Source organism: Photinus pyralis, unplaced genomic scaffold (genome assembly GCF_008802855.1).
Source record: "Photinus pyralis isolate 1611_PpyrPB1 unplaced genomic scaffold, Ppyr1.3 Ppyr1.4_LG8, whole genome shotgun sequence".
Lineage (NCBI taxonomy): Eukaryota > Metazoa > Arthropoda > Insecta > Coleoptera > Lampyridae > Photinus > Photinus pyralis.
The window spans coordinates 24815710-24840449 of record NW_022170819.1 but is presented as its reverse complement, the minus strand read 5'-3'; the positions used below and the strand labels follow the sequence as shown (position 1 = coordinate 24840449).

At 37.2% G+C, this 24740-nt stretch overlaps 3 protein-coding genes across 3 annotated transcripts; 2 read left to right on the top strand and 1 right to left on the bottom strand.

Annotated features, from left to right (window-relative positions):
- The first annotated feature begins 15019 nt into the window (after positions 1-15019).
- On the top strand, positions 15020-15697 carry LOC116179140. The gene is made up of 2 exons (XM_031498856.1): positions 15020-15140; positions 15188-15697. Exons 1-2 carry the CDS (start codon positions 15093-15095, stop codon positions 15563-15565), a joined length of 426 nt encoding a protein of 141 aa, XP_031354716.1. The 5' UTR covers positions 15020-15092; the 3' UTR covers positions 15566-15697.
- A 561-nt stretch (positions 15698-16258) lies between these two features.
- LOC116179139 lies at positions 16259-17081 on the top strand. The gene is made up of 2 exons (XM_031498855.1): positions 16259-16581; positions 16638-17081. Exons 1-2 carry the CDS (start codon positions 16507-16509, stop codon positions 17022-17024), a joined length of 462 nt encoding a protein of 153 aa, XP_031354715.1. The 5' UTR covers positions 16259-16506; the 3' UTR covers positions 17025-17081.
- Positions 17082-19980: 2899 nt separating this feature from the next.
- Positions 19981-20660, bottom strand: LOC116179105. Its single transcript, XM_031498817.1, has 2 exons — positions 20502-20660; positions 19981-20450 (listed from the first exon to the last, which is right to left on the bottom strand). The coding sequence occupies exons 1-2, from the start codon at positions 20547-20549 to the stop codon at positions 20061-20063; spliced, it is 438 nt and encodes a 145-aa protein (XP_031354677.1). The 5' UTR covers positions 20550-20660; the 3' UTR covers positions 19981-20060.
- Positions 20661-24740: the final 4080 nt, after the last annotated feature.

Sequence of the window (24740 nt, the reverse complement as noted above, 5' to 3'; positions counted from 1 at the left end):
ATAAATTAAAAAAGGTTAAAAAAGACAAACTAGGTATTTTTCTATTCAATTTTTATGTGGGCGATCGATTTTGTGTAATTTACCCATCATCAGGCCGCGCTGAAATATATAGTATGCAGATTAGGTGAGTGTGGGTCTTATGTTTAATTTTATAATTACCGTCATGCTGTTGTATGCAGACAAACGGTAATTATAAAATTGATGGGTAAATTACTCGAAATCGATCGCCCACAGAAAAACTAAATAAAAAATACCTAGTTTGTCTTTTTTAACCTTTTTTAATCAATCTTCAACAAACTACAATAAAATGGAGACCTTCATACTACGAATTAAAGAACATAACTTATTGGAATATCATTCTTTTGCTTACACATTTTTTAGCGTTCAGAAAAGGACCGAAATTATGTTACTGTTTCGGAATACGGAACTCTTGAAGGTAAAAACGGATACAAATGCACTACTGAGTCTAAGAAAATGGGTAAAATACCTGCAATGAATCTTGTCCACATAAATCCTGGTCCCACGCCCAAAGCAAATACCATTTTGGATCCTGTACGTATATTTCAAATACAATTCTGAATAAAATAGTTAAGTACATCAATCAAGAAATCAACAGGGTCAATAAAAAATACAAAGATTTTCATTTTCACCACTATTACTTATTTCCTAGTAAAAGGTTTTAGTCAAATAAGTTTGTAAAGAATCCTTTAAAAAAGGAAATTGCATTGGGAAACCATTGGAATATTTTGACTGATTTCAATAAATTTGTAAGGCCATTTGCCGTTTTCTTTTACTAACAAGTGGTAGAAAATTCAGAAATTTGACGTAATTTTCAGGAATAAAAGGATAGAAAGCAATATGAAAGAGGTAAAGTTTTTATTGGTCATATTTGAGCTAGTCGAAAGCAATTAATAATCAGTTTCATTTCCAATTAAGAAGTTCAATTTTTGCTTTACAAGCGTTTCAACTCCCTGAAATAAGAGAGCTTATTTCATAATTAGAACTAAAAAGGTATTATGATTTTTTGTATTTTGTTATCATTAAAGAAACACGGTAATTTTGTGAATTTCAAATAGCAGATTAACTTTTGCATTTTCCTATGTGACGGAACTGAGGAAAGTGCTTTAGTATATTATATTATTTGTTACAGTTTCAGTTTCAGTTTATGAATGTATTCCCATTTGAGTTTACCAACGTATTAGTACTTTCCGAGTAAGATTATTCAAAGTTCAATATAATTAGGTCAAGATTTATTAAAACGAAGGTTTGTTTATTTTTAACAGTGTTAGGGACATATTACCTTCTCTTTTCAATACGCTACTGATTCTTGGGTCAAAGAGTAATGAAAAATCAATTTCAGCACTGTTCTTCAGTACGATTGTCCATTAATATTGATTTTCAGTTGATGGTCTCTCGCGAAAAATTTAGTTTGTGAAGGATCTTTTTTATCCGTAGTCTTTTTTGGTTTTCACGATTTGAAACTTTAGAGGCCGAAGAGCCACTTGAAGGAAAAATTTTCACGAGAAAACCGTTTTATGGCGCCAGGCAAATCTCGTATCTCAATTGTATATTTTATGTGATCTCAACTAAGTATATCAATTATCGCAATTTTTTGAAAACTATTAACTTACCACTGTATTTACCTAACTATAATATGAGATTTTAATTATTCTGCTATGATTAATGAGGGCGTTCCAGAATAAAAGAAACATTTTAGTTTTCAAACTAAAAAAAGCTTAATTAGTTAGTTACGAAGAAAAGCGAGCTTCGCACCATCGATCATTCATGCCAAAGGCTCATTTACACTGTTGAGGTGTCCACTTAGATAACAAATAAAAGAGCTAGCTAGGAAAAATTAAAATTCTGTTCATTTATCAACTTACAACTTTCCTGCGAGTGCGTAATGGTCAAACGTGTTTAGTGAATGGAAAGATTCTCGAATGTCAAAAAAATGAATGAAACCAAGTGTAAGAGCTGATACCACTTGGTGACACTTTAAAGTCATTAATCAAGCATAGTTGAGACGTTGTTAAGAATAAGTTGAACTCAAAAGCATTAGTCAAAGTTATCCGATGGTAGTTTCACCGAACAAAACTTATTCAATTCATAATTCTATGTGCAGTAATTAGATAAACACTCTCACACAGGTTTTTCGTAACTTGTTCTTCCAGAATTTCCCTTGGAGAAATTCTAGCACCTTGTGGCCGTATTCTCTCAATCGTTCAAGTTGAGAATTACCTCGTCTATAAAAAAATATTCAGGTTTTAACACCATTTCCACTACAATTCGGGTCCCATTTCCTAATCAATAATTATAAGAGTAAAACCAAATCAGAACGTTTATGAAGCGTACCCATTTAGTGGTGAACTTAATGAACGATAAATAACTAACCACCATCTGTTTAGGCCATTCCATTTGAAATAACGAAGTGATATAAAGCCACCTCTCTTTAATATGGCATTTTAGCATTACAGCGTTTACCGCCAATTGGATTGCGGCATTAATTTCTCCCTGCGGAACATTTTCCGTCGATCTACGTGCTTTTTAAACCGCCTCGAAACGGAGTTTATGGTATAAACGGAGACATTATTTTCGCATTTGTTGTACTGAATCTGGTCGAGATTGTCTGTGGTTAAGTGCTAAAAAACGTACGAAATAAATTAAGGGAAATCGTTATCTTGACAGCATCGATTACGTCGTAATGCCACCCTAATGTGAAAAGGGTTAGTAAAGAGAATAGTGTGGAGGGATTAGTGACATTGTTCAAGAACCGGAAGTGCGTGTAGGATTATAAACTGTTCTAATCCAACCGTGTTTAGTGCACGATTAGCTTAATTCCTGAGTTACTTTACCCTTCGTTGGTAAATTGGGATAAACTGTACCTAACCGATTTTTTGAGTGCAATCCTTCAATTAAATGTTTGATTATTATAGGTTTATATATTTATTTATCATCCAAATGTAATAGATTCGATAATAAATAGATCAATTTCCGAACGTAAATTATGGCTGCGATCAGTCGCAAACAAATGCTGTATTGCTGTAAAAAAGCTTCCCAACTTGCTCTCATGAGATTCAATCCTCTCTTGTTCGTGTTGGAATAGAAAAATTCATTTGGTGTAGATTTCGGAAGGCTGAGGATTTCTTTGACACTTGGCACTGCTTATCAAACGTCTATGTCGAGAAAGTTTTTTAGGCAATTGACTTAGTGGAGTACATTGCATCGGATAGACGAAAGTTGTCCAGATGTATTGGTTTAAAATTGTCAATTTCTGCACAGGACGAAGCAATGGTAATTGGCAATGTTAAAAAACCTCAGCGAAATCCTACATATTCGAGTGATTTTCGGTCAATAATTCTCTTGAAAACTCTGCGAAAAAGGGATCGGGCGTAAATTACTTGGGTCATCATCGGGACCTGATTTATAATTAAGAATAGTTCGGCATTTCCGGAAGAGTTTCGGAACGACTTGACGTCTCAACATCAGACTACCAGCGCTTCGGTCGCTGCTCTGTTTTTGATCAAGCAAAGTGCAATATTATCCGGTCCGGGTGCAAAGTCCATAAAAGTTCCTTGCATGGCATCTTCGACTCTTTCCGCTGATACTTTGCTGCCGAAGTTCTTATCGAGGTTTTCTTTGTCTCCTCGGCGAAGTTTTGTGTCATAAGACAAACGAATGTTATTATTAGACATAGACCATCTCATTGAGAAAGCCTCCCCTAAATGACAAGGAACGAACTTTGCATCATTCATAACTTTACAAACAACCTTTTTGCGCCCGTATTAATAGTCAAATTGCGCCAATTCATATTGTTATTTTTTGATCTCTTCGTTTGGTTAAGTTTGTCACGTACATTTTTATCAATTTCAGATTATTACAAATTGTGTTACAGTTTCTTTCTAGAATTTTTAATCGATAAACAATCTACAAAACAGTTTTCGATTCCAAATCGAAATTTTTTGAATTCTGAATAATTCGAACACTGTTTTCTAAATTATTTATCGATTAAAAATTCTAGAAAGAGAATGTAATACAATTTATTGATAATAAACTAAAATTGATAAAAATGTGGAACTCAAAAAAAGATAACAATTGCATTATTCACAATTTCGCTCTAATAAATTAGTTAGTTTTGCGTAACCGTATTTTTCCTATTGCATATTCGTAATGAAGGTAAAATAAGCTTTCCAACGATGTATTCCCTATGTTGCCATTAAAAAAAAACAAAATGGCGGCCGTGTCAAAAACCATACGGGACCAAAATTTTCTTTCCATGCTAGAATATGCACAAGCACATCTTATTTAAGTCTTTCAAACCGATATCTCCAACCGTTTTCGCGCCAGCGCTTTGTTACCATCTTTATTAGCCACTCGGTATAAGTAAATACACGTAAATCTGTAAATGAGAGCGAGTTTGACTACGCAGGAGGTTGTCGATGCACCATTTTGAACTAATACCTTCGTGAATGATCGAATATGCCATATTTGAGTCATAATGTTTAGCAATTAAGGTAGAATCGTCCGCGTACAATATGCAACGCGCATTTACTGGCAGAGATGCTGGTAACGATAAATATAATGAACTGATTAATGCCTGAAGGGCCTCCCTCTACTCGTAATATGCTTCTATACCAGGTACGGTACTTTGGTCATTTGGTTAACCCCTTCAGAAGGAAATGGTGGTCTCCAACAACATACGCGGTTCAAACTCGATCATAATTTAACCGAGATGGTAAAGATTCTGAGTAGGTTCACAAATTACAATCGCAAATAATCCCGAAGGGGCAAGATGGTTATCAAACTATAATGCTAAAGAATTACGGAAGCTGTCCCTTATGAGGATGTTAGGTTTCCTTCATGTCCCATTCGGCACAATAGCCGCTTATTATCAGCAGGTGGAAAAATTAATAAAATGCATCGGCCCCCTAGACGACGCTGAGCTTAATCCAAGGTTAGGGAAACTTGTAGGTCGAATAGAAATATATAAAGGGTGGCGCAATGGGTATTGACGATTTCTGAGACGCCACTGTCCGAATATGAGTAAAGTGGGGAGGTTAATCAACCGCTTAAAATATTCCTCATGTAATGCAGTTTAGTAGCCATGATTAACTGGCCAGTGAATCAACGCAGTTTTTGCGGTAAAGCGTATCACCAATCGGAGTCGGTTATTGAGGTCCAGCGATAGTTTCGGCGCGAATCAGATTTAACCAGCCCTGACTTTTTCTTATGGGGATATTTGAAGGCTAGGGTTTTGGAAAACAGACCTCAAACGCTAGAAGCTGTAAAAGGCAACATTACTCCCGAAATCAGAGCCATAAACCAAGAGATGCTGCTACGAGTTATAGAGAGTTTTTTTTCATTCGCGACTGCAAGAATGTTTAGACAAACGTGGTGGCCACTTAAAAGACATTGTTTTAAAAAAATAAAATTTGTTGTAAAACTGCATTATATGTGTAATAAAAATATTGTAACGTTTTTTTATAACTTCGGGTTCGATTTATATCAATATTTATTAAACAGAACTAAAACACTATAAAATCCGTACAATTTATATCGATTATTTATATCACTCACACGTCGCAATTTATATTTCCGCGCTCGATGTTTACGTACTCGTTCTCGGTAGTAGACTGCCGCGATGTTCGGTCCGCAACCATTTATACACGCAAGCAATGTAAGTCCAGTACATTCTCGAATACGCGTAGAAAATTCCAGAGTGCCAAAGGCGACGTCATGTCTGCAGCATTTCCGTTACACTGCCCCCTTCTTAATTCTGGACGTCTCGTTCAGAAACTGCGTTAGTATTACTTTTTAATGCCTCGTGTCGGAATCTGCAGTCAGAGCCTGCTCGACAAACACCTTTCTTGAAAAAGTAACAGTCCACAGTTTTGCGGAGGGTCGTCCCCTGTGGGTTGAAGCAGCATACTGTAATTCGAACGCTAGTGTTTCTAAAAATCACTTCGATCATGGTTCGCACTATCTTCCAGTCCAACCCATCTAAACCACATCCAATCTTCGGGATCGCCAAGCTATTTATGTCATAGTATGCCATGAGTTTCCTTAAGCTTTTTAAAGCAGACCAGAGGTTTTCATAGGTGGGTTTGCCTTCTGACGTTTTCTTTGAAACCAAGTAGAACAAAGAGCGTTGACTATCTTCCAAGCGCAGTACTTTACCCACTCGTGGTCTTTGCTTTAACAACTCGTCATTCTTCCAAATCTTTTCCGGAATACGGAAGCTATACCTCTACCCATGCGAAGGTCTTCGGCGACACAATGGGCGATGGAAACGTTAACCGGAAGCTCAAAAATATTTTGACAAATTTCCTGAGTAACGCCAAATCGAGCTTTCTTCCGCTGGGCGTAATTTGACATAAAATCGTTAAAGTTTGGCTCGATCCCAAAGCTGCGTTCCTCTTCTCGAATACCTCTAACTTCTTCGTTGTTGTTGGATCCGGCATATCGTGCGAGTCGATTAATGTGGACAACTTTCGGTTTTCGGTGGTTCATTCTGATACGATATATCACGTCATTTATTTTCTTGATCACCTCATACGGACCTTCCCATTGTCTTTGTAGCTTGGGAGAAAGACCCCTTCGTCTCTGTGGATTGTGCAGCCATACCAGATCTCCAGCTTCAAAAGTTTCATTGACCGAGCGGAGGTTGTATTGATTTTTCATGCGATCGCTGGCAATCTGAATATGACTTCTAGCCAAGTCGTGAATATCGTTCATCTTCGCCTTTAGTTGGTCAACATAATTTTCACCTGCGACATATTCTTCATGGGGTTTACGCCCAAACTCGAGATCACATGGAAGGCGTAGTTCACGACCCAACATAAGGCAGGCAGGAGTCTGACCCGTGGTCTCGTTGACGGCTGATCGATATGCCATAAGGAACAGGTGGAGGTACTGGTCCCAATTTTTCTGATGTTCTGCCACGACTTTTGAAAGATATTTACCCATCGTTCGATTCATTCTCTCCACCATTCCATCTGACTGAGGATGCAAAGGTGTTGTTCTTGTTTTATTGGCTCCTACCAATCGACAAACATCTTGGAACAAAGCCGATTCAAAGTTCCTTCCTTGGTCTGAATGGATTTCTATAGGAATACCAAAACGTTTAAAGAACTCCTTTACCAACACTTCTGCAACTGTTGCTGCCTCTTGGTTTGGAATAGCGTAAGCTTCAGTCCACTTTGTGAAATAATCCATAGCCACTAGGATATATTTATTTCCGCCATCTGTCTTGGGAAACGGTCCTGCGATATCGATAGCAACTCGTTCCATCGGACTACCAACGTTATACTGCCTCATGGGTGCCTTCTTCTTGGAAACTGGTCCGTTTCCAGTAGCACATAACTCACATTTTTGACACCATCGCAGGACATCTTCTTTACGGTTGACCCAATAGAATCGCTCACGTACCCTTTGCAACGTTTTCGTGATACCAAAGTGTCCTCCGGAAGCGCCGTCATGCAATTTTCGCAATACTTCTGACACTTTGCTTCTAGGTACTACTAATTGCAGCGTCGATTCGGTGCCATCTTCACTTTCAAGGGTCCTATACAACAGGTTGTCTTTCAGAGTCAGGCTATTCCATTGGCCCCAATAACTCTTTACTTCAGGACTTGTGGCACTAATGTCTTGCCAGTCTGGTCTTTGTCCGTGGCGCATCCAATTCAGAACAGTTTTTAAACTTGGGTCGTTTTCTTGGGCCGTTTTGATTTCGTTTGGCTTCCATTCCTCACTCTCTACAGTTGTTCGCCGCAGATGGCCAATCTTGTCTTCTATTTTAGAACAATGTGTGCAGTTGTCCTTGCACGGTCTTCTTGACAAAGCGTCTGCATTGTTGTGAACTTTTCCAGCCCTGTGTTCAATGTCGTAGTCATATTCCTGAAGACGTTCTAACCATCTTGCCACCTGTCCTTCTGGGTTTCGGAACTGCAAGAGCCACTTTAGCGCTGCATGATCTGTCCTTATCAGGAACTTGCGGCCGTAAAGGTACTTATGGAAATGTTCGCATGCCTTTACCACACCCAGGAGCTCTCGCCTAGTCACACAATAATTCCTCTCGGGTTTCGACAGTACTTTGCTGAAATAGGCAATGACTCTTTCCTGTCCGTCTTGCAATTGAGAGAGAACAGCTCCAATGGCGGTGTTACTGGCATCGGTATCTAGCACAAACTTTCCTTCATTTCTGGGGTAACCAAGGATAGGTGCGCTAGTAAGAGCTTGCCGGAGATGTTCGAAAGCTCTTTGACAGTCTTCACTCCATTCGTACTCATTGCCCTCTTCTGTCAACTTTATTAATGGTTGGCAATGTTGGCAAATCCTTTCACGAATCGTCTATAATAGGTGCACAAACCGAGGAAACTTCGAATCTCGTGCTTGTTCTCAGGAATCGGCCACTCTTGAATCACTATAATCTTCTCTGGGTCAGCTGTAACACCATCACGAGATACGATGTGCCCCAAATATTTAACTTCTTTTTGGAACATAAAGCATTTCTTGGGACATAGTTTTAAATTGGCCTCTCGTAATCGTCCAAACACCTCTCTCAGGTTCTTTAGGTGTTCTTCAAAAGTTTTTCCTACGACAATTACATCATCCAAATATACCAGACATGTCTGCCACGTTAGTCCCCTTAGAACTGCCTCCATAAGTCTCTCAAACGTCGCGGGGGCATTACACAATCCGAAAGGCATTACTGTGAATTGCCGAAGTCCAGAGCCTATAGAAAACGCGGTCTTCTCTCGGTCTGTCGATTCCATCCCCACTTGCCAATAATCACTCTTTAGGTCGAGTGTGGAAAACCATTGAGCTCCGTATAGAGTGTCCAAGGTGTCGTCTATTCTTGGCAGTGGATAGCTATCTTTCTTGGTGACCGAATTTAATAGACGGTAGCCAACGCAAAATCTTGTGGAGCCATCCTTCTTCTTTACAAGCACTATCGGTGATGACCAAGGACTATTCGATGGCTCGATGACACCTTGTTTTCTCATGTCTCTAATAATCTCCTCAGCTTCGTCTCGTTTAGCCAAGGGGAGTCGCCTTGGCTGTTGTCTAATCGGTTGGGAATTGCCAGTATTTATTTTATGGGTGACTATGCTTGTCTTGCACTTGTCCTGGTCGTTTACCGCGAACACATCTCGAAATTCCACAAGCATATTTTTCACCGTTTGTCGTTGTCTATTGTCCAAATCTGGAGTGTTTTTAATGACCATATCTATCAGCTCTCTTGGATACTTTCCTTTAGATAGATTTTCCGATTTCACAGAGCGAATAGCCGAGATTGGCACACACTGTCCAACTGCAGTTCGTTTGCTTAGCTTAACAGGACTATCTTTCAAATTCATAATTCGAATCGGAACGTCATTTTGAACTTTTACCAGAGCCCTAGCCACTAGAAATTCCTTTTGGTTTAGTGCTTCGACTATCCGTAGGCTTCCCTGGCGACAATATCCATCTAAAGTGGTCATTATAATTTTTTCACTAAGTCCGGGTATAATGACGTCATGAGTGGTTAACAGGCGGATGACATCTTCTTTGTCTTCATGGAAAGGGAGTTCTTCATCGCCGACCTTTAACACGCCCTTTTTCACGTCTAACACAGCTCCGAGTTTCTTAAGAAGATCCATCCCCAAGATGAATTGATCAGAAATATCAGCAATTAGCACCTGGTGATTGATGGTGGTCTTTCCGATGGTGACAGACATTTGTATTTCTCCGTGCGTTTTTATTCTTTCACCAGTTGCTGTTTTTAACTGCACGGTCGAAGATGAGATCCGAGAATGATTCTTCAATAACTCTGGTCTTGCAATAGTTCTTGTTGCACCTGTGTCTACTAGCAAGGATCTGTCTTCTCCATTAACTCGGCCGTCGATGTACAAACTCAGAACTTTTCCAGACGACGAAATGTTTACAGTGAAGATCGGGGCTTTGTTTCTGCAGGTCGATGATAGCCCCTTCCTGTCGACCTTTCTTAGTTTTCCGACTGCTGCAATGGTTTTTGGCAGTTGCGGCGAACGTGTCCAATCTCGCCGTGGTTCACGTTTCTTTACCAGTGACTGTATTGCTTTATTGATTTTTTCTTCCACTACTTTACTGACCTTTTCTTCAAAACTTCCAGAGCCACCTTCCTCTTCGATTGTTCTTACCCGGCTGTCACTGCGAGGTTCCACCATACGTACTCGCGCACTTCCATGACTAGCTTTCTTGGCGGCTTCGAATTCTAACACATGGGCCAAAGCTTTCTCAATTTTGTCGTGCCTAGCCAGTCAACTACAATAAATGTTCGAAGTGTCCTCCTTGACACTCTAAGCAATAACCTAAGCGATTTCGAAATTCTTCAACGGTATTCCGTAAAAAAGTAGGGTTCAATTCATTACATGCTGTAAGTATCCGGTTCTTTAACCCTTGGAGATTTTGTATAGGCACATTATTATAAATTTTGGACTTCAGGTAACCCCAAAGAAAAAAATCATTGGGTGACAAATCGGGTGATCGTGGTGGCCAAGCGAACGGACCAAATCTTCCTATCCACCGAGCCGGAAATGTGACATTAAGAAAATGGGTAATTGGTTGCGTCGAATGTGGTGGAGCTCCATCCATTTGAAACCATGGCTGATCAACATTCATTTCTCGTATTTGGGGAATAATTCGACTTCGAAGAAGGTCTAAGAACTTGATAGCATTAAGATTTCCGTCAATAAAGAACGGTCCGATAAGCACATCATCAATTATTCCTGCCCAAACATTAACTCTTGCGTTATATTGTGTGTGGGTTAAATTTTGTAAGTGGTTATTAGTTTGTGTCCAGTATCTGTTGTAGTTAAAAAAGAATAATTTGTAAGATTGTAGATAATACAGATGGATACACACCGATAATTTTGTGAATTTACTGTCCCATTCAAAGAAAATGATGCCTCGTCCGTAAAGACTATTTTTCTTAATATTTCGGCATCTTCATTAATCATATTAATAATAATATTTCACAAAAGTCTGTGCGTTTGATTTTGTCCTCAGGGTGTAATTGTTGGTGGTTGCTAAATTTATAACTTTTATATTTAATAGTATATTAAGTATGGAGAACGGTAAGGGATTTTTACCGTTCGAAGACAATTGTTTGGAGGAGGAGCGAAGCGACGACTCCAATTATTGTCTGAGAACGGTAACCCTTAACGTTCGACGTGCTTATAACATTTTTTGCGCGATCGAAATTAAAATTATGCAACCAATATAAATATGCACTAAGAAATTAACGAGCAGAATAAATCGAAATGATCGAAGTGGTATGGGGTACATCACTAGGTAACCAGTTTAAATGTCAAAATTGAAATTAATAATTTCATAAAAATGTGCATGTGTCTGATGTAGTTTACTAGCTTTGCACTTCCTTTATGACTTTATGAGCGTCTTGTTATAGGAAACAACAGCACAAATTGTACGTTTAATGTACCTAACAATAATTAAAGATTAAATGTAATGTAAGACTGTTGATTTTTAAAAAGGCGTCGGTAAGTATTTTTGCTGTTCTGTTTTTAGATCGGTAAGTAATTTTGGCGTCGTCGTAATCATAGCAACTGGTAAATTCTACGTACTGTCATGGAAACACCCATGGTAAATAGTCAGAAATGACCGATCGCGCAAAAAAGATTTTAATATCTTAAAGACAGAGCTTCTCGAAATTTCAAATTCTTCCGCTATTAACTTCAATGATGCCATAGGGCTTTCTTCTGCATAACACAAAATGTTTAATTGTAATTCCTCATTGAGGATGCGAGGAGTTTTCTTTCTTTTTTTGTGTAATGCCACACAACCCTCCGTATTAAATTGATTCACAGTTTTATGAATTGTGGAAATGGACGGTATCAGTTGTTCGGGATATTGTATTGAAAATAAGTCCCTAACTCTCCTAAAACTATTCTCACTTTTGTACCAATTTACAATTTGGATCTTCATCTCTAAAGTCAACATTTTATTTAAATTAAATTGGACGGCGGTATTTTTAAAAATGTGACAGGTGACAATTGTACCTACTACTCATTTGAACTACTCAATAGATTGATGTGTTTTTTTTTTAATCGAATATAGGGAGGGAAATTACATTGCGTGTAAAATCCTATGTTCTCATTTAAAAAAAATTCACTGTATATCGCAATGAGAGATTATTTATTTATTTATTTATTTATTTATTTAACGGAAATACCATTTTTACAAAGAAATACAAAACATAATATCTATAGCAAAATGTAATAACAAGACGAAGTGTGACTATAAATCAAAATTACTGATAAACTTAACAAAAAATATTTTAAATAAAAATCAAGTGCATTATATTGAAAAAAAAGGAATGGTAAATTTCATTGTTTCTAAAAACCCTTAAGTAAACACCTACGTAAAAAAGAATACAAACCCAAATTATACTGTTAACCGTTGTGTAACATCAGCTTCCTTCGGAATTCGATAAATGTAGTACCAAAAAAGTTAATATATATTAGTACATAGTACATTTGCGGAATTGCACATTCTTACTAGAGGAGAGTATTGTCCGTACATTGTTCTGTGGAAGGGAACATGGAATAATTGTATATTACGTAAAGTTCTGGAGGGAACGTTTAAGCGTGACAATAAGTATGGGCAATCTATATCAGAGTTAACTAATTTAAATAAAATGTACACATCTGCAAACTTCCTACGGGTACTTAAGGATTGTAAGTTCAAAATACACTGTATTTCTTCATAAGAAAAATCGTTACTATGTATTGCTATCTTTAATTTAAATGCCGCATATCTAAGAACTTGTGTTGAATGGACTCAATTCTATGGATGTACTTATCAAAGTGTGGGGACCAAACAGGAGAGCAGTACTCAATATTGCTCCTTACTATCGAGCAGTACAACGACCTTATCGTCTGTATGTGTGTAAAATGGGCCGTAGTGCACTTCAGGAAACCAAGTTTTTGTAGAGCTTTCGAAGTTAAGTTATTAATGTGCTGATGAAATCTTAGGGCCGGGTCAAGAGTAACACCAAGGTCAACAATTGTTGAAACAGAACACAAGGAGACATTAACTATCATATAATTGAACAGATAGGGCCTAGGGATTCGATGAAAACGCATCACACAGCATTTAGAAAAGTTGAGGCACATATCATTATTTTGGCACCACTGTAGGACTTCATTTAGAGAAGATTGGAGCGTTATGGCATCTGAAGCGGACCTTACAATTGAATACAACTTAAGGTCATCTGCAAATAGTAAAAATTTTGAATTTCTACAACAACTAGAAATATCATTAATAAAAATATTAAACAGTAGCGGGCCTATATGTGACCCTTGCGGAATTCCCGAAGTTATTGGTATTGCGTAGGAAGTAAATTGCTTTATTTTAACTATTTGCTGACGCCCTGACAAATAATTAGTAAACCAGTTTAACAGCGGATTTTTTATGCCATAACTTGATGATTTATTTAGTAAGAGTTGGTGATTAACTCTATCGAACTCCTTTGTAAAATCCGTGTATATGAATCTGATTTATGGCTCAGTGGTAGAGCATTGGGTTATAAATCCGAAGGTCGGGTGTTCGAACCTGGGTTGAGGTGAATTTTTCATCTGTGGCGGAGATGGAAATTACCTTAGACCAGTTCCGAGCATTCTACCAGCTACTCCGAATTAGGTTTTCCTGCAGTTTTCCTAATTCGTAAGGTAAATACCGGAGTAGTATAGACCAACTTAAGACCTTCTGCAGAGGCACCTCTAAATAGCATTGTGCGGGTCACTCTGTAATTGGGCGCATGCCTGTTGAGGGCCCAAAACAAGAGAGGGATAAAATAAAACTTGGTGACCGTTCTCTAACGCTTTTAAAATATATTGTTGGTAAACTAGCAAGTTTGTACATGTAGATCTGCCTTTCGTAAAACCATGTTGCTCTTCAGTTATAATATTGCTAAATAAAGGGGTGATTTTATCAACTATAATATTTTCAAAGATTTTTGGAATTATATTTAAGATTGAAATTGGGCGATAGTTACGAATATTAGATTTGTCGCCTGATTTATGTATGGGTGTGACATAGCTCACTTTCCAGGTATCGGGAATGTAGCCGGTTGAAAGCGTCTATATCATGGTTCCTAACCTTTGCACTATTTTATGTCACGGAATCGTGACTTAAATCCTTTGGTGGCCCGCAGGGTACTTACCGTACCTTGCGAAACAATACAATATGAAAAATAAAGGCCCAGCATTTCAAGATTAACACTATACTTCGAGGTGTCGCTAGAGGGTACGAATGATTGCTGGGCGCAGCTCCCTTCAGAGAATTATTGACTTAAAACCCAACTTATCACTAAGGAAATATAATGAAAGAAATAGAAGAAAAGCAAGTTTTACCTTCGTCTGGTGATTTAATTTATGAAATAGTAATTCAAACTTAAATCATTAATGCGACTCATAAGCAGTGTTGTGTCCTTTTCGTGTCTTCTGTCTTTAGATCTCATTCATTTTTTTCCTACCTTTAGTAAAGACTAGGATTGCTTTTCTTTAAGGCAGATTATTGTGAAGCGTCCGGTCCTTTAAATTGCACAAGGATCTCACGACGTAAGTAAAGGCACCTTTAAGGCTTTTAAGATAACCTTGAATCTCTCCTATCATTTTCAATGTAAGTTTACCAAGAAATCGTCCTAAACTATCATCTACTCCGTAAACATTATGCATAATAACCATAATAGAAATAGTATCAGACCTCGTGACCTTTTGGCTAGGTCAAACATGTTAAATTGGTTTTATCGTAAAAGTGCTATAATAATGTCTGCCAAGATGAATGACACTGGAATTTTTTGGGAGCTCACAAAACAGCCCAAAAATCTGCAACAATGTAGGATTAACAAAACCGATTTTAATTAAGTTGTAAGATTCTAATGGCCACCTTAAACAGCCGTCTTTGTTGCAAATAATCGATAATTAATCAATCGTTCTATAGGTAATTTTTTACAACAGCGACCCTATGAACCATTGGCTAGTGTTGGTGGTTCAGAAGCAGTATAAATAAGTATAAAATGGATCTATGACTTATTAGCAATTGAGTTTTGCAACATGAAGGCCAATATTCTGTGTTTTGTGTTCATTTGGTGCGTCGTTCAGGTGAGTTGACTACTTCCGAGTAGCTGCCTAGTCATTGTACTGATTAGGTGACGTCCTCGGAGTTTCCCGATGAACTAATAGAGGACTACATGCGCGAGTGCATGGACGAATTAAAGCTCGATAAATCTGTTTTATCCAAAATGTTCGATGAAAAATTCAGGATGGTCCATGTGGACGAAGATGGAAAGAAGCTGCTAGAGTGTGGAATTAAAAAGGGTGATCTTATTTCTGCCGATGGTAAGATGAACAAGATAATGCTTATGAAGGACATTATCAATACTATCCGTCTCCTGGGGAAAGGCGATTCTGAGAAGATGGCCGAGGAAGTTTACAAAAAGTGTGATGAAGGGAATGCGGACGACGATCACATCGAGCGGATTAGACACTGGAGTAATTGCGTTCTTGACGAAATAGATAAGATGTAAGCGTTTCTGTAGAATAATGCATTACCTAGTAACAATACTGCTAGAGGCTTTGTTTATGAAGTAATAATTTTATCTGTTTGATAGTGACAAGTGTGTAGAATACGTTGAATCAATAAAAAGTTTAATTTGTCACCCTCTGATTACTACGAAACCGTGTTTTTCAACTCAAACACGTTGTTGGAGCCATATTCTTTACATATGAAACAAGACTATCGCATCCGTACCGAAAATTTCTCTTTTTCTCAGATGAATTTATGGATAACCCATAGGATACTTATCCTATTTATCAATTAACGGACGAAAACGATATTCATTCATCCACCCTTTAGACTTGAAGACGAGAAAGTATAAGGTGTGTCTTTAATGCAATGGATTTAATCGGAAACTTTCACCTAAAATGGTTTTTCAGAAGTTTTTCTCCACTAGTCTTTGGCGGGAGACGCTATTTACTGCTAGGTACCAAAACCAGTGCTTTTTTTTAATGAACAGTAAGGACTTTTAATAACTTAGTCCTGAAAGAGACCTGTAAAATTTCACCGGGAGACGAAAATATTACCGGCGTTTCCAAGAAACACTATTTGAAAATTGCACATTTCTCCAAACTATAAAAATAAAGGTAATTTAAGAACATTTTGTTGTAGTATTGCCACTTGTTGTCGATACATGGGTGACGGTGATACATTGGGTGGTTTGTTTTGATATGCAAGTGTTGTTTGTGTACTGTAAATGAATTATGACCACATGGGAGTAAACATTGTGATAAACGGTTGAAAAGTACCAACACTTTGCTCTATTTTGAATAGGTCAGCGGCGATAACCACTATCTGCAGTATTATTACATAGAATTACAAAATATTTGTAAAGATTTCCAAAAACCCAACGGATGACAGCGTGATTGTTACACAACAAAAGTGTATAAATAGACAAAACGAAACTTTTTGATGTTATTAGTAACTGTACCACCGGAAATGAAAACTACCTCATTGTGTTTTGTGCTCCTTTTGTGTATCGTGCAGGTAAGATCCATACACAACTTTCTTCAAACGGCTGGTCAACTTGAACAATTTCCTAGGTACTTTCTGTGGAGTTCCCCGACGAACTGATGGACAATGCTGCCCACGAATGCTTGAAAGAACACAACGTCGATAAGGAGGTGCTTTCGAAATACTTAGATGATAAATTTAGAATGCATGACTTGGACGAAATGGGAAATAAGCTAATGAAGTGTACATTTGAAAAGAGGAAGTATTACTCTCCTGATGGTGGGTTAAATAAAGAAGAGATAATTAAGGATCTTGTAAAGTTGCTTAAATTTGTCGTTAAAAAAGAAGGGACGGACTATGAAGCGCTGGCCGAAAAATTCTACGAAAAATGTGACGAAGTAAAGGATGCCGACCAAGTGGAACACATGAAAAAGTGGAATAACTGCCTGGTGACAGAAATTGAAAAGATAAATTAAGCAATTATAGTAATAACAATAACAGTGTAATTATAAAATAAATAATAAAAAAAATAATAAAATAAAAAACGAGTCACGTTGAGAATTTTTACATCCGACAACCCCATTCTAAGCTTACAGAAATTAGATATTTATGGTCAGCTTTGTTTATCACTGATAACAACAGGAAAGACATGTTTGCGAAGGAATGGACAACATCCACTTAAAAGCGTCAAGCCAGTGACAAACCTGCCTTACCTATTGTTATCTCTTTCTGGCGCAGTAATCCCCCAACCGTACCCTCGGCAAAGGAGGACTGGATAGTTCTTTCTCTATTACCCTTGAAGGAAGAATACTCTCATAGCAGTGTTTAGAAAAAGGTAATGAATCTTCGTATACTGGGGGTATTCTATAGCACGCGGCACCCATACCCTCCAGTACTACGTAAGTTTTGGGCAGTACGGAATCCCCCCTCGACAAAGGAGGACTGGATAGTTCCTTCTCTATTACTCTAACACTCTCGTAACAGTGTTTGGAAAAAGGTAATTGAATCTTCGTATACTGTAGGGTATACTCACCAGTAGCACGCTTTCACCAACGCTTGATGATAATTTTCAAGAAAGAACTGCGGAACTTAGAACCATGGTACGACCGCCCTTTCCCAAAAATGGGAGTTATGAGGATACGTTCCAGTTACTCACTGGTTTCCTCGCCGTGTAACGCTTTTTTCTCTGCTTTCAACCTGCTTTAACATTTTCGGCATTTAAATATACGTTTCAGATACTATTAACGCTATCGATATTTTTTGTGTGAATTCGTTCACTTCGAAGTTCATTATTCTGCCACTAGAGGGCACGCAAAGTATCTTTCTGCATTTCAACAATATTGATCGATTTCTCCTTCCTAGGTCTTTTGCTATCGAATCCTGTAGAAGAACGAGAGTTGTTGTGGCTTACATTTTATATGTTGACGATTTCCATCATACCTTTAAAGGGATTAAATGCTCGTTTTAAAAATTTCTAGTTCGACGAAATTTGATGTCGAGGGTTTTCAACATTGAAAATCACGATTCTAAGATAAGTTTTTGAAAATTCAAAGAAAGGCATTTTAATTTCTATTGGACATGTTCAATCCCGGTATGAGATCTAGTGGATTTGGGGTAAAATGTAAGGTGGTAAACCGTAACTTTTACCAAAATTCTTCAAAGCTAATTAAATGCTCTTCCGAAAATTACAAAAATACTAAAGGCTGCTTTAGAGAGGTTTTTGAAGATCTCCTGAAATAGGTATTTTGAAGAGGAAAATTATGCAGAGAGTGCTTCGGAGGTTAGTAAGTGTCTCATAAGGTTCCTTAAAAACACTCTATTATGGGTTTCCAGTAAAATCTGTAGAAATTATACAGAGTTCATGAAAACTTTGGAGAAATTGGTAAGAAGTAGCTGATCGATCGTAGCTTTTGTGACATTCTACGCTTGACGTGTTGTGGTGTTTCAAAGAACATTGTATTGTGTTTTGGTAGGTTAATAAAAGGAATTAAGAGTTGCATTTTTGTCGTTTGTCATTGCGTAGAGCACTCCTAATTAAGCTGTGTTTATTCTACAATCTAAAACCGTGTGAAAAGCAGATCTAGAAAAGCGACAGAACGATTTGACCCCACGGAGTCAATGGATTTGACTCAGTTGACTCAATCAATAGGGCTGTTAAATGTGGCATATAGGTCAACCGAATCGGTCCAAGTGCTTTCCAGTTGCCGTGGACACAGACAGACAGACAGATCGACTCCCCTATAATAAAGCTAACATCCCTTTGCCCTGCCGCTTTATAATGTCTACTAGTGAACACGAACATATTTTCTGGGATTAAAAATATAAAAACGAGGAAGTTCTGTAGAACATTTGACCTGTTCCACAAAAGAATTTGAAATCTTTGAAAAAGCACAACATTATCCCGTATCAATAATCAATAATCTTATCCCCAACGAGCAATTAATGAGTCTTCGAAAACACTTTGTTTTAAAGGAAAGTTCTTCAAATACGGAATGATACACCAATGCCAATTGATCGACTATGGATTGATTATTAAAAGGCCCAAACCTTCGTATACCGCGACCCAATGTATTGTTTCATAATAAGGTTGTCCACCCATTGTGTTGAATCTTCACTCCCCAGTGTAGACTAAAGTTAACTGATCTGTATGACCTTTAAAAGGACATTGTTGTCCATGGTGTAACATTTTATCTTTGTAACTCATTCAAAATAATATATGACGCACGTGATTATTTACAACACAACAGATATATATCGCAATGAGAGATTATGTCATGGTTCAGTATTTTATGTTACGGAATCGTGAAGCACTTAAATCCCTTGATGTCCCTCAGGGTACTTACCGTACCTTTCAATCAATTTCGAACTGATGATTTTTTGGTTTAAAATGTATGCTAAATCATACAATATTAAAAATAAAGGCTCAGCATTTCAAGATTAACACTATACTTCGAGGTGTCGCAAGAAGGTAATGATTGCTGGGTGCAGCTCCCTTCAAAGAATTATTGACTTAAAACCCAACTTATCACTAAGGAAATGTAAGATTTTATCGTATGAAGGCAATTCAAGCTCGGAAGCTCTTGGGGAAATACGGAGCAGAGGAAAGAGTACTTCTGTAGAAAAGTTTACTATCTTACTAGATTTGTTAAAACAAAGAAAGGGGAGGGATGCGACTGGGCACAAGAGGTTAGTGGAAGTGAGTGAGGGATATAAGTCAATATCCGCAGAAAATGATGAGAATGAAAAGAGAAGGCCGTGAAGTACGGGGGATAAATGAATGAAACGGATTTGAATGAAAGAAAAAGGAGCAAAGAAACTTTCACCTTCGACTGGTGAATTACGTGTAGCGATGGCTCAAAGTAAAGGTATCAATCAGGCGCTTGAGTAAAATGGAAATGGTTTGAGTTGCTTCTTTGTAGAATTGATTTCAAAGAGCTTTGTAGGTTTTTATTTCTTCTTCAACATATTAATAAAATTTTAATAAAACAAACAATTAAGTAGAATCTCCATAATTATTTTTTTAACAATTCAAATTCCCCAGCCAAACAGTTATTCCAGTTTATAAGCTGTTCGACTCGATCTTTTCCATTCACTTTTTCACAGTTTCCTTGAAGCTTCGCCGCCAATGCTTCGTAATCTTCCACTTCATGTTTAATCAAAAACTTGGCCCATTTTTCGATATCTTTAGTCATAACGTCCTTATTAAATTTTCCATCGGGTCCGTAGTAGTTACTCTTCTCAACTATGCACCCAGTTAGTTTGAGTCCATTATCGTCTAAATTGACGACTCTGAATGAGTCGTCAAAGTACCCATCCAATACCTTTTTGTCGAGCTTGTGTTCTTCCAAGCACTCGTGAATATAATCGTCGATTAGTTCTTCAGGAAATTTTACAGAAAGTACCTAAAGCATCGTTCATTAGGGACCCGAAAAAATGGTTTGTAGCCGACTCACCTGAACGATACACCAAACGAACACCAAACTCAAAACGTGCGCTTTCATTTTCGATGGCTCGGTTACTACCTTCAAAACATCACTTTGCGTGTATTTATAGAGTTTTGTGATGTAACATTCAAACGATAAATTTTAATGAGATATTTGGTAAGAATAATCTCTTATCACCTTTGTGTTTTGGAAGCCTTTCCCTCTCCGAAAAGATAATTGTACTTGACATTTGCTCCCACAAACTACAAAGTTTTCACAACTTTAGGTTTTGTAGGAGCAGAGGATAACTGAAATGATTGCCTGAAAATGGTAGGAGTGTTATACTATTATTTATTATTATTATTATTATCCAGGGTCAATAGTGTACTGTTCCACGCTATGAAGGTGGTAACCGCCAAGAATGCTAGCGGTACTCATTAAAGATAATTTCTGCGACTGAATCTAAAAGTTCGGCCTGCGGATTCTGTTTATATTTGATTCTTGAAACAGGACGTGTCAAATGCAGGTTTCGTTCCAAGTTAATTTACATTCTATGCACCAAGATATTGTAAAAGCTAAGATTAAGAATACTCTTGACACTTTCGATAGTGTCAACGCGAGGTGCGAGGTTTTTCTGCAATCGAAGGGGTTTACTATCCCTCTCTAAATTAAGATGATTGAATTTTCTATTTTGAACTTGTAAATTCCTTTTTTAGCGAACATTTTCTGTCTGTTCCACGCCTAGCCCTAACCTAAATTTCACTGTGACGTATGCACTGTACTGGAAATTTCTATTTCTCTGAAAAATGACTTCAAAACTTTCTTTTATAACTTGCTTGCTAGCAAAACTTTACTCCAAATCCAGTTTTGAATATATTACCTACAAAATCAGTAATGAAATCGATCCATTTTTTTGATTTACAGCTTTCACTATGAATTTTTGACTAACTAGCGAGATCAATTTTTTTTTTGCTAGTGACTCCTGGTGGCGCTCGAGACTACAACTAATTAATCTTACCGTTCCATTTCAAGTAATTCTGTATATATATAAAAATAAAGATTACGTAGAAAAATATAGGAATTATTAAAGTGATCATTCTTTTTGCACCGCTCGGTACTATTCACATTGAACTCGTTTATTTGGACATTTTTCATTAGTAAAATTAAAAACAACTTTAAATAGACAGCTTTTTCTTCTAACAATTCCAGTTTAATGAGTTCACTCAAATACATGCAATACCAACAGTTCCAATTTGCCCAGAGGTTAGAGGAACTGGTCCGAATATGGGCTATGCACATAATATGGGCCACCAGATAATAGGTCCTAACGCAATCAGCGCCATCTGCTGTAAGCCCCTTAAGAGGTACCTACTAATAACACTATCATTTTACAATTATGGTGTTGTTTCCAGCTATATCTATTGTGGCGCAGTGCTCTCGTGAGTGTTTCAAGATTATCATTATTTTCTAGGTGAGTCGTTTACTAAGAGATTCTAGAAGTTTTAACATCTATTTTGATTACGATCGCTGCATGCGCTTATTGTTTTAGAATGTATCTTCCTTCTGTTCAAACGATTTCGCGTTTATGTTACCTCAAAAAAACTTACGTCAGTTTCTTCCACAACGTACAATGTGGTTAATATGGGCCCCTCGTGAGGTCTAAATATGGGCCAGGGCCCATATTAGGACCAGAGTCTGAAATTGAAACCTTTTTTCAGATATTATGCCGCGTCAAAAATCTAAGTACGTAGCGAAGAATGTAAGAAAGAAATGGGATTCTACGAAAATGTTAAATGCCTTAGAGGCAGTCAACACGAACAAAATGGGCAATCAATCCAGAAGACGCCCAAACGACCATGTGTTAAGCCCCCGCAATTGCCAAAGTCTAGAGTAAACTCTAACAATTCAAAGAAAAGAGCGAAGAGGCAAGAAGAATCGGAAAGTGACGAGGCCGAAACATAAAATGAACAATTCATCCCAGAGGACGAAGACAGCGACTTGGAAAACATTGGCCAAAACCTTCCTGACGATGAAGATGCTGCGTGCATGTTTTGCGACATACACTTTTCCGAAAATCAAAAAGGAGAACTGTGGATACGGTGCCAGAAGTGCTTTCTATGGGCTCATGAACAATGTTCAGGGGCGGAAAAAGACTACTACGTTTGTGACTTTTGCCGTTAGCGGTATTTCTGGATTACAAATTTTATTTTTGTACTGAAAATAAAAGTTATTTTGCATTAGATAGCACAAAATTCCTTCTGTTTGTTCTCTCTCTGAATTTAAATTTTAACCCCAGCTAGGTATTTCGTTTGTAAACCCGTTTAGAGATGTAAGTCAGTCTTGTAGTAGATTTCTTATTACCTTAGTTCTTTATTTTCGCCACTAGAAGTCATTCGAGTGTTATGGATTTTTGATTACGGTCGTTCTTTGCTTCGCCAGTCGAGGTCGTGCAAATGTTTTCCATGATTTTATCCCTTCTTAAATTTTATCTTGCCAATGAGTTGCAGTTTCTAGCCCAGTGAAGATTATGCCGTCAGACAAAGGCTTTTGGTTTAGTGGCCACCATATTTCTGTAGAGTGGTTTCTCTTCTTCTTTTTGATGTCTGCGGTTGTGCTCCATTTGCAGGATTTGTATTTGCACATAATCAGTACTAGGTAGGTACATGTATGACGCAGTATTTTCCTTAATACGTAAAGTTTCTCTTACAATTTTCTCTTAAGTTCTCATCGTTCTTTCTTTTGGATTACCTTTTACGTTGTATTTACCTGGATATTACTTACTACGTACGCAGTTCGTAACTAACATCGAATTGATATTGCCTAACGCCACGTAATAGATGAGTTTCTACATTGCCGACCTGCAAAATTCTCATCAAAATCTCATTTTACCAACATTAACCTGGTGAACTTCATTCTATCGAAATTACTACCTATTTCCAAATTTATACCTAGAAATGTACCTACCTGCTTTGTTCTACACCCGGACATTTTTGAAATTATTTCTGAATAATAATAAATAAAATAAGAATATATTGTTATTTTATACTTCCTCAAAGGACTAAGTCCATTCAGAGATTCTTCCCGAGTTCTTAAGAAATTGTTCAAAAAATTTGTTCTTAAAAGCTAATTAAATGCTCTTCCGAAAATTACAAAAATAATGAAGGCTGTTTTAGAGACTTTTTAAAGATCTCCTGAAGTCTGCACGAATTCTTTAAGGACTCTACTGCTAAGGCGCTCATCAAACATTCCCACGATGACCTTTAAATATTTTTTAAATCAGAAATATAGGATACGGTGTGTTTATTTAAAATCATCTGAAGACCCTTTGAAGAGGAAGATTGTGCAGAGGGTGCTTCGGAGGTTAGTAAGTGTCTCATAAGGTTACTTAAAAACACCCTATTATGGGTTTCCAGTAAAATCTGTACATTGGTACATGAAATTTTTGGAGTAATTGGTAAGAAGTAGGTGATCGATCGTAGCTTTTGTGACAATCTACGCTTGACGTGTTGTGGTTTTTCGAAGAACATTGTATTGTGCTTTGGTAGGTAATAAAAGAAATTAAGAGTTGCATTTTTCTCGTTTGTCTGCGTCGAGTACTCCTAATGGAATTGTGTTTATTCTACAATCTAAAACCGCGTGAAAAGCAGATCTAGAAAAGCGACAGAACGATCTGACCCCACGGAGTCAATGGATTTGACTCATTTGGCTCACTCAATAGGCTTGTTAAATGTGACATATAGGTCAACCGAATCCAAGTGCTTTCCAGTTGCCGTATTCACAGACAGACAGGCAGATTGACTTCCGTATAATAAAGCTAGTATCCCTTTGCCCTGCTGCTTTATAATGTCTACTACTCAACACAAATACATTTTATGGGATTAAACATATAAAAACGAAGAAGTTCTGTAGAACATTCGACCTGTTCCACAAAAGAATTGGAAATAATCTTTGAAAAAACTCAAAATTATCCCGTGCCAAAAAAATGAATAATCTTATCCCCAACGAGCAATTAGTGAGAGTCTTCGAAAACACTTTGTTTTAGATCAAAGTTCTTCAAATACGGAATGATACACCAATGCCAATTGATCGACTATTATATTATATTATATTATATTATATTATATTATATTATATTATATTATATTATATTATATTATATTATATTATATTATATTATATTATATTATATTATATTATATTATATTATATTATATTATATTATATTATATTATATTATATTATTTTATATTATATTATATTATATGGATT

Coding starts and splice junctions, on each gene's coding strand:
- LOC116179139 (XM_031498855.1), top strand. CDS start 16,507: ATGTTATTAGTAACTGTACCACCGGAAATGAAAACTACCTCATTGTGT. Junction 16,582..16,637: donor TCCTTTTGTGTATCGTGCAG/GTAAGATCCATA, acceptor ACAATTTCCTAG/GTACTTTCTGTGGAGTTCCC.
- LOC116179105 (XM_031498817.1), bottom strand. CDS start 20,549: ATGAAAGCGCACGTTTTGAGTTTGGTGTTCGTTTGGTGTATCGTTCAG. Junction 20,451..20,501: donor TCGTTTGGTGTATCGTTCAG/GTGAGTCGGCTA, acceptor ACGATGCTTTAG/GTACTTTCTGTAAAATTTCC.
- LOC116179140 (XM_031498856.1), top strand. CDS start 15,093: ATGAAGGCCAATATTCTGTGTTTTGTGTTCATTTGGTGCGTCGTTCAG. Junction 15,141..15,187: donor TCATTTGGTGCGTCGTTCAG/GTGAGTTGACTA, acceptor TGTACTGATTAG/GTGACGTCCTCGGAGTTTCC.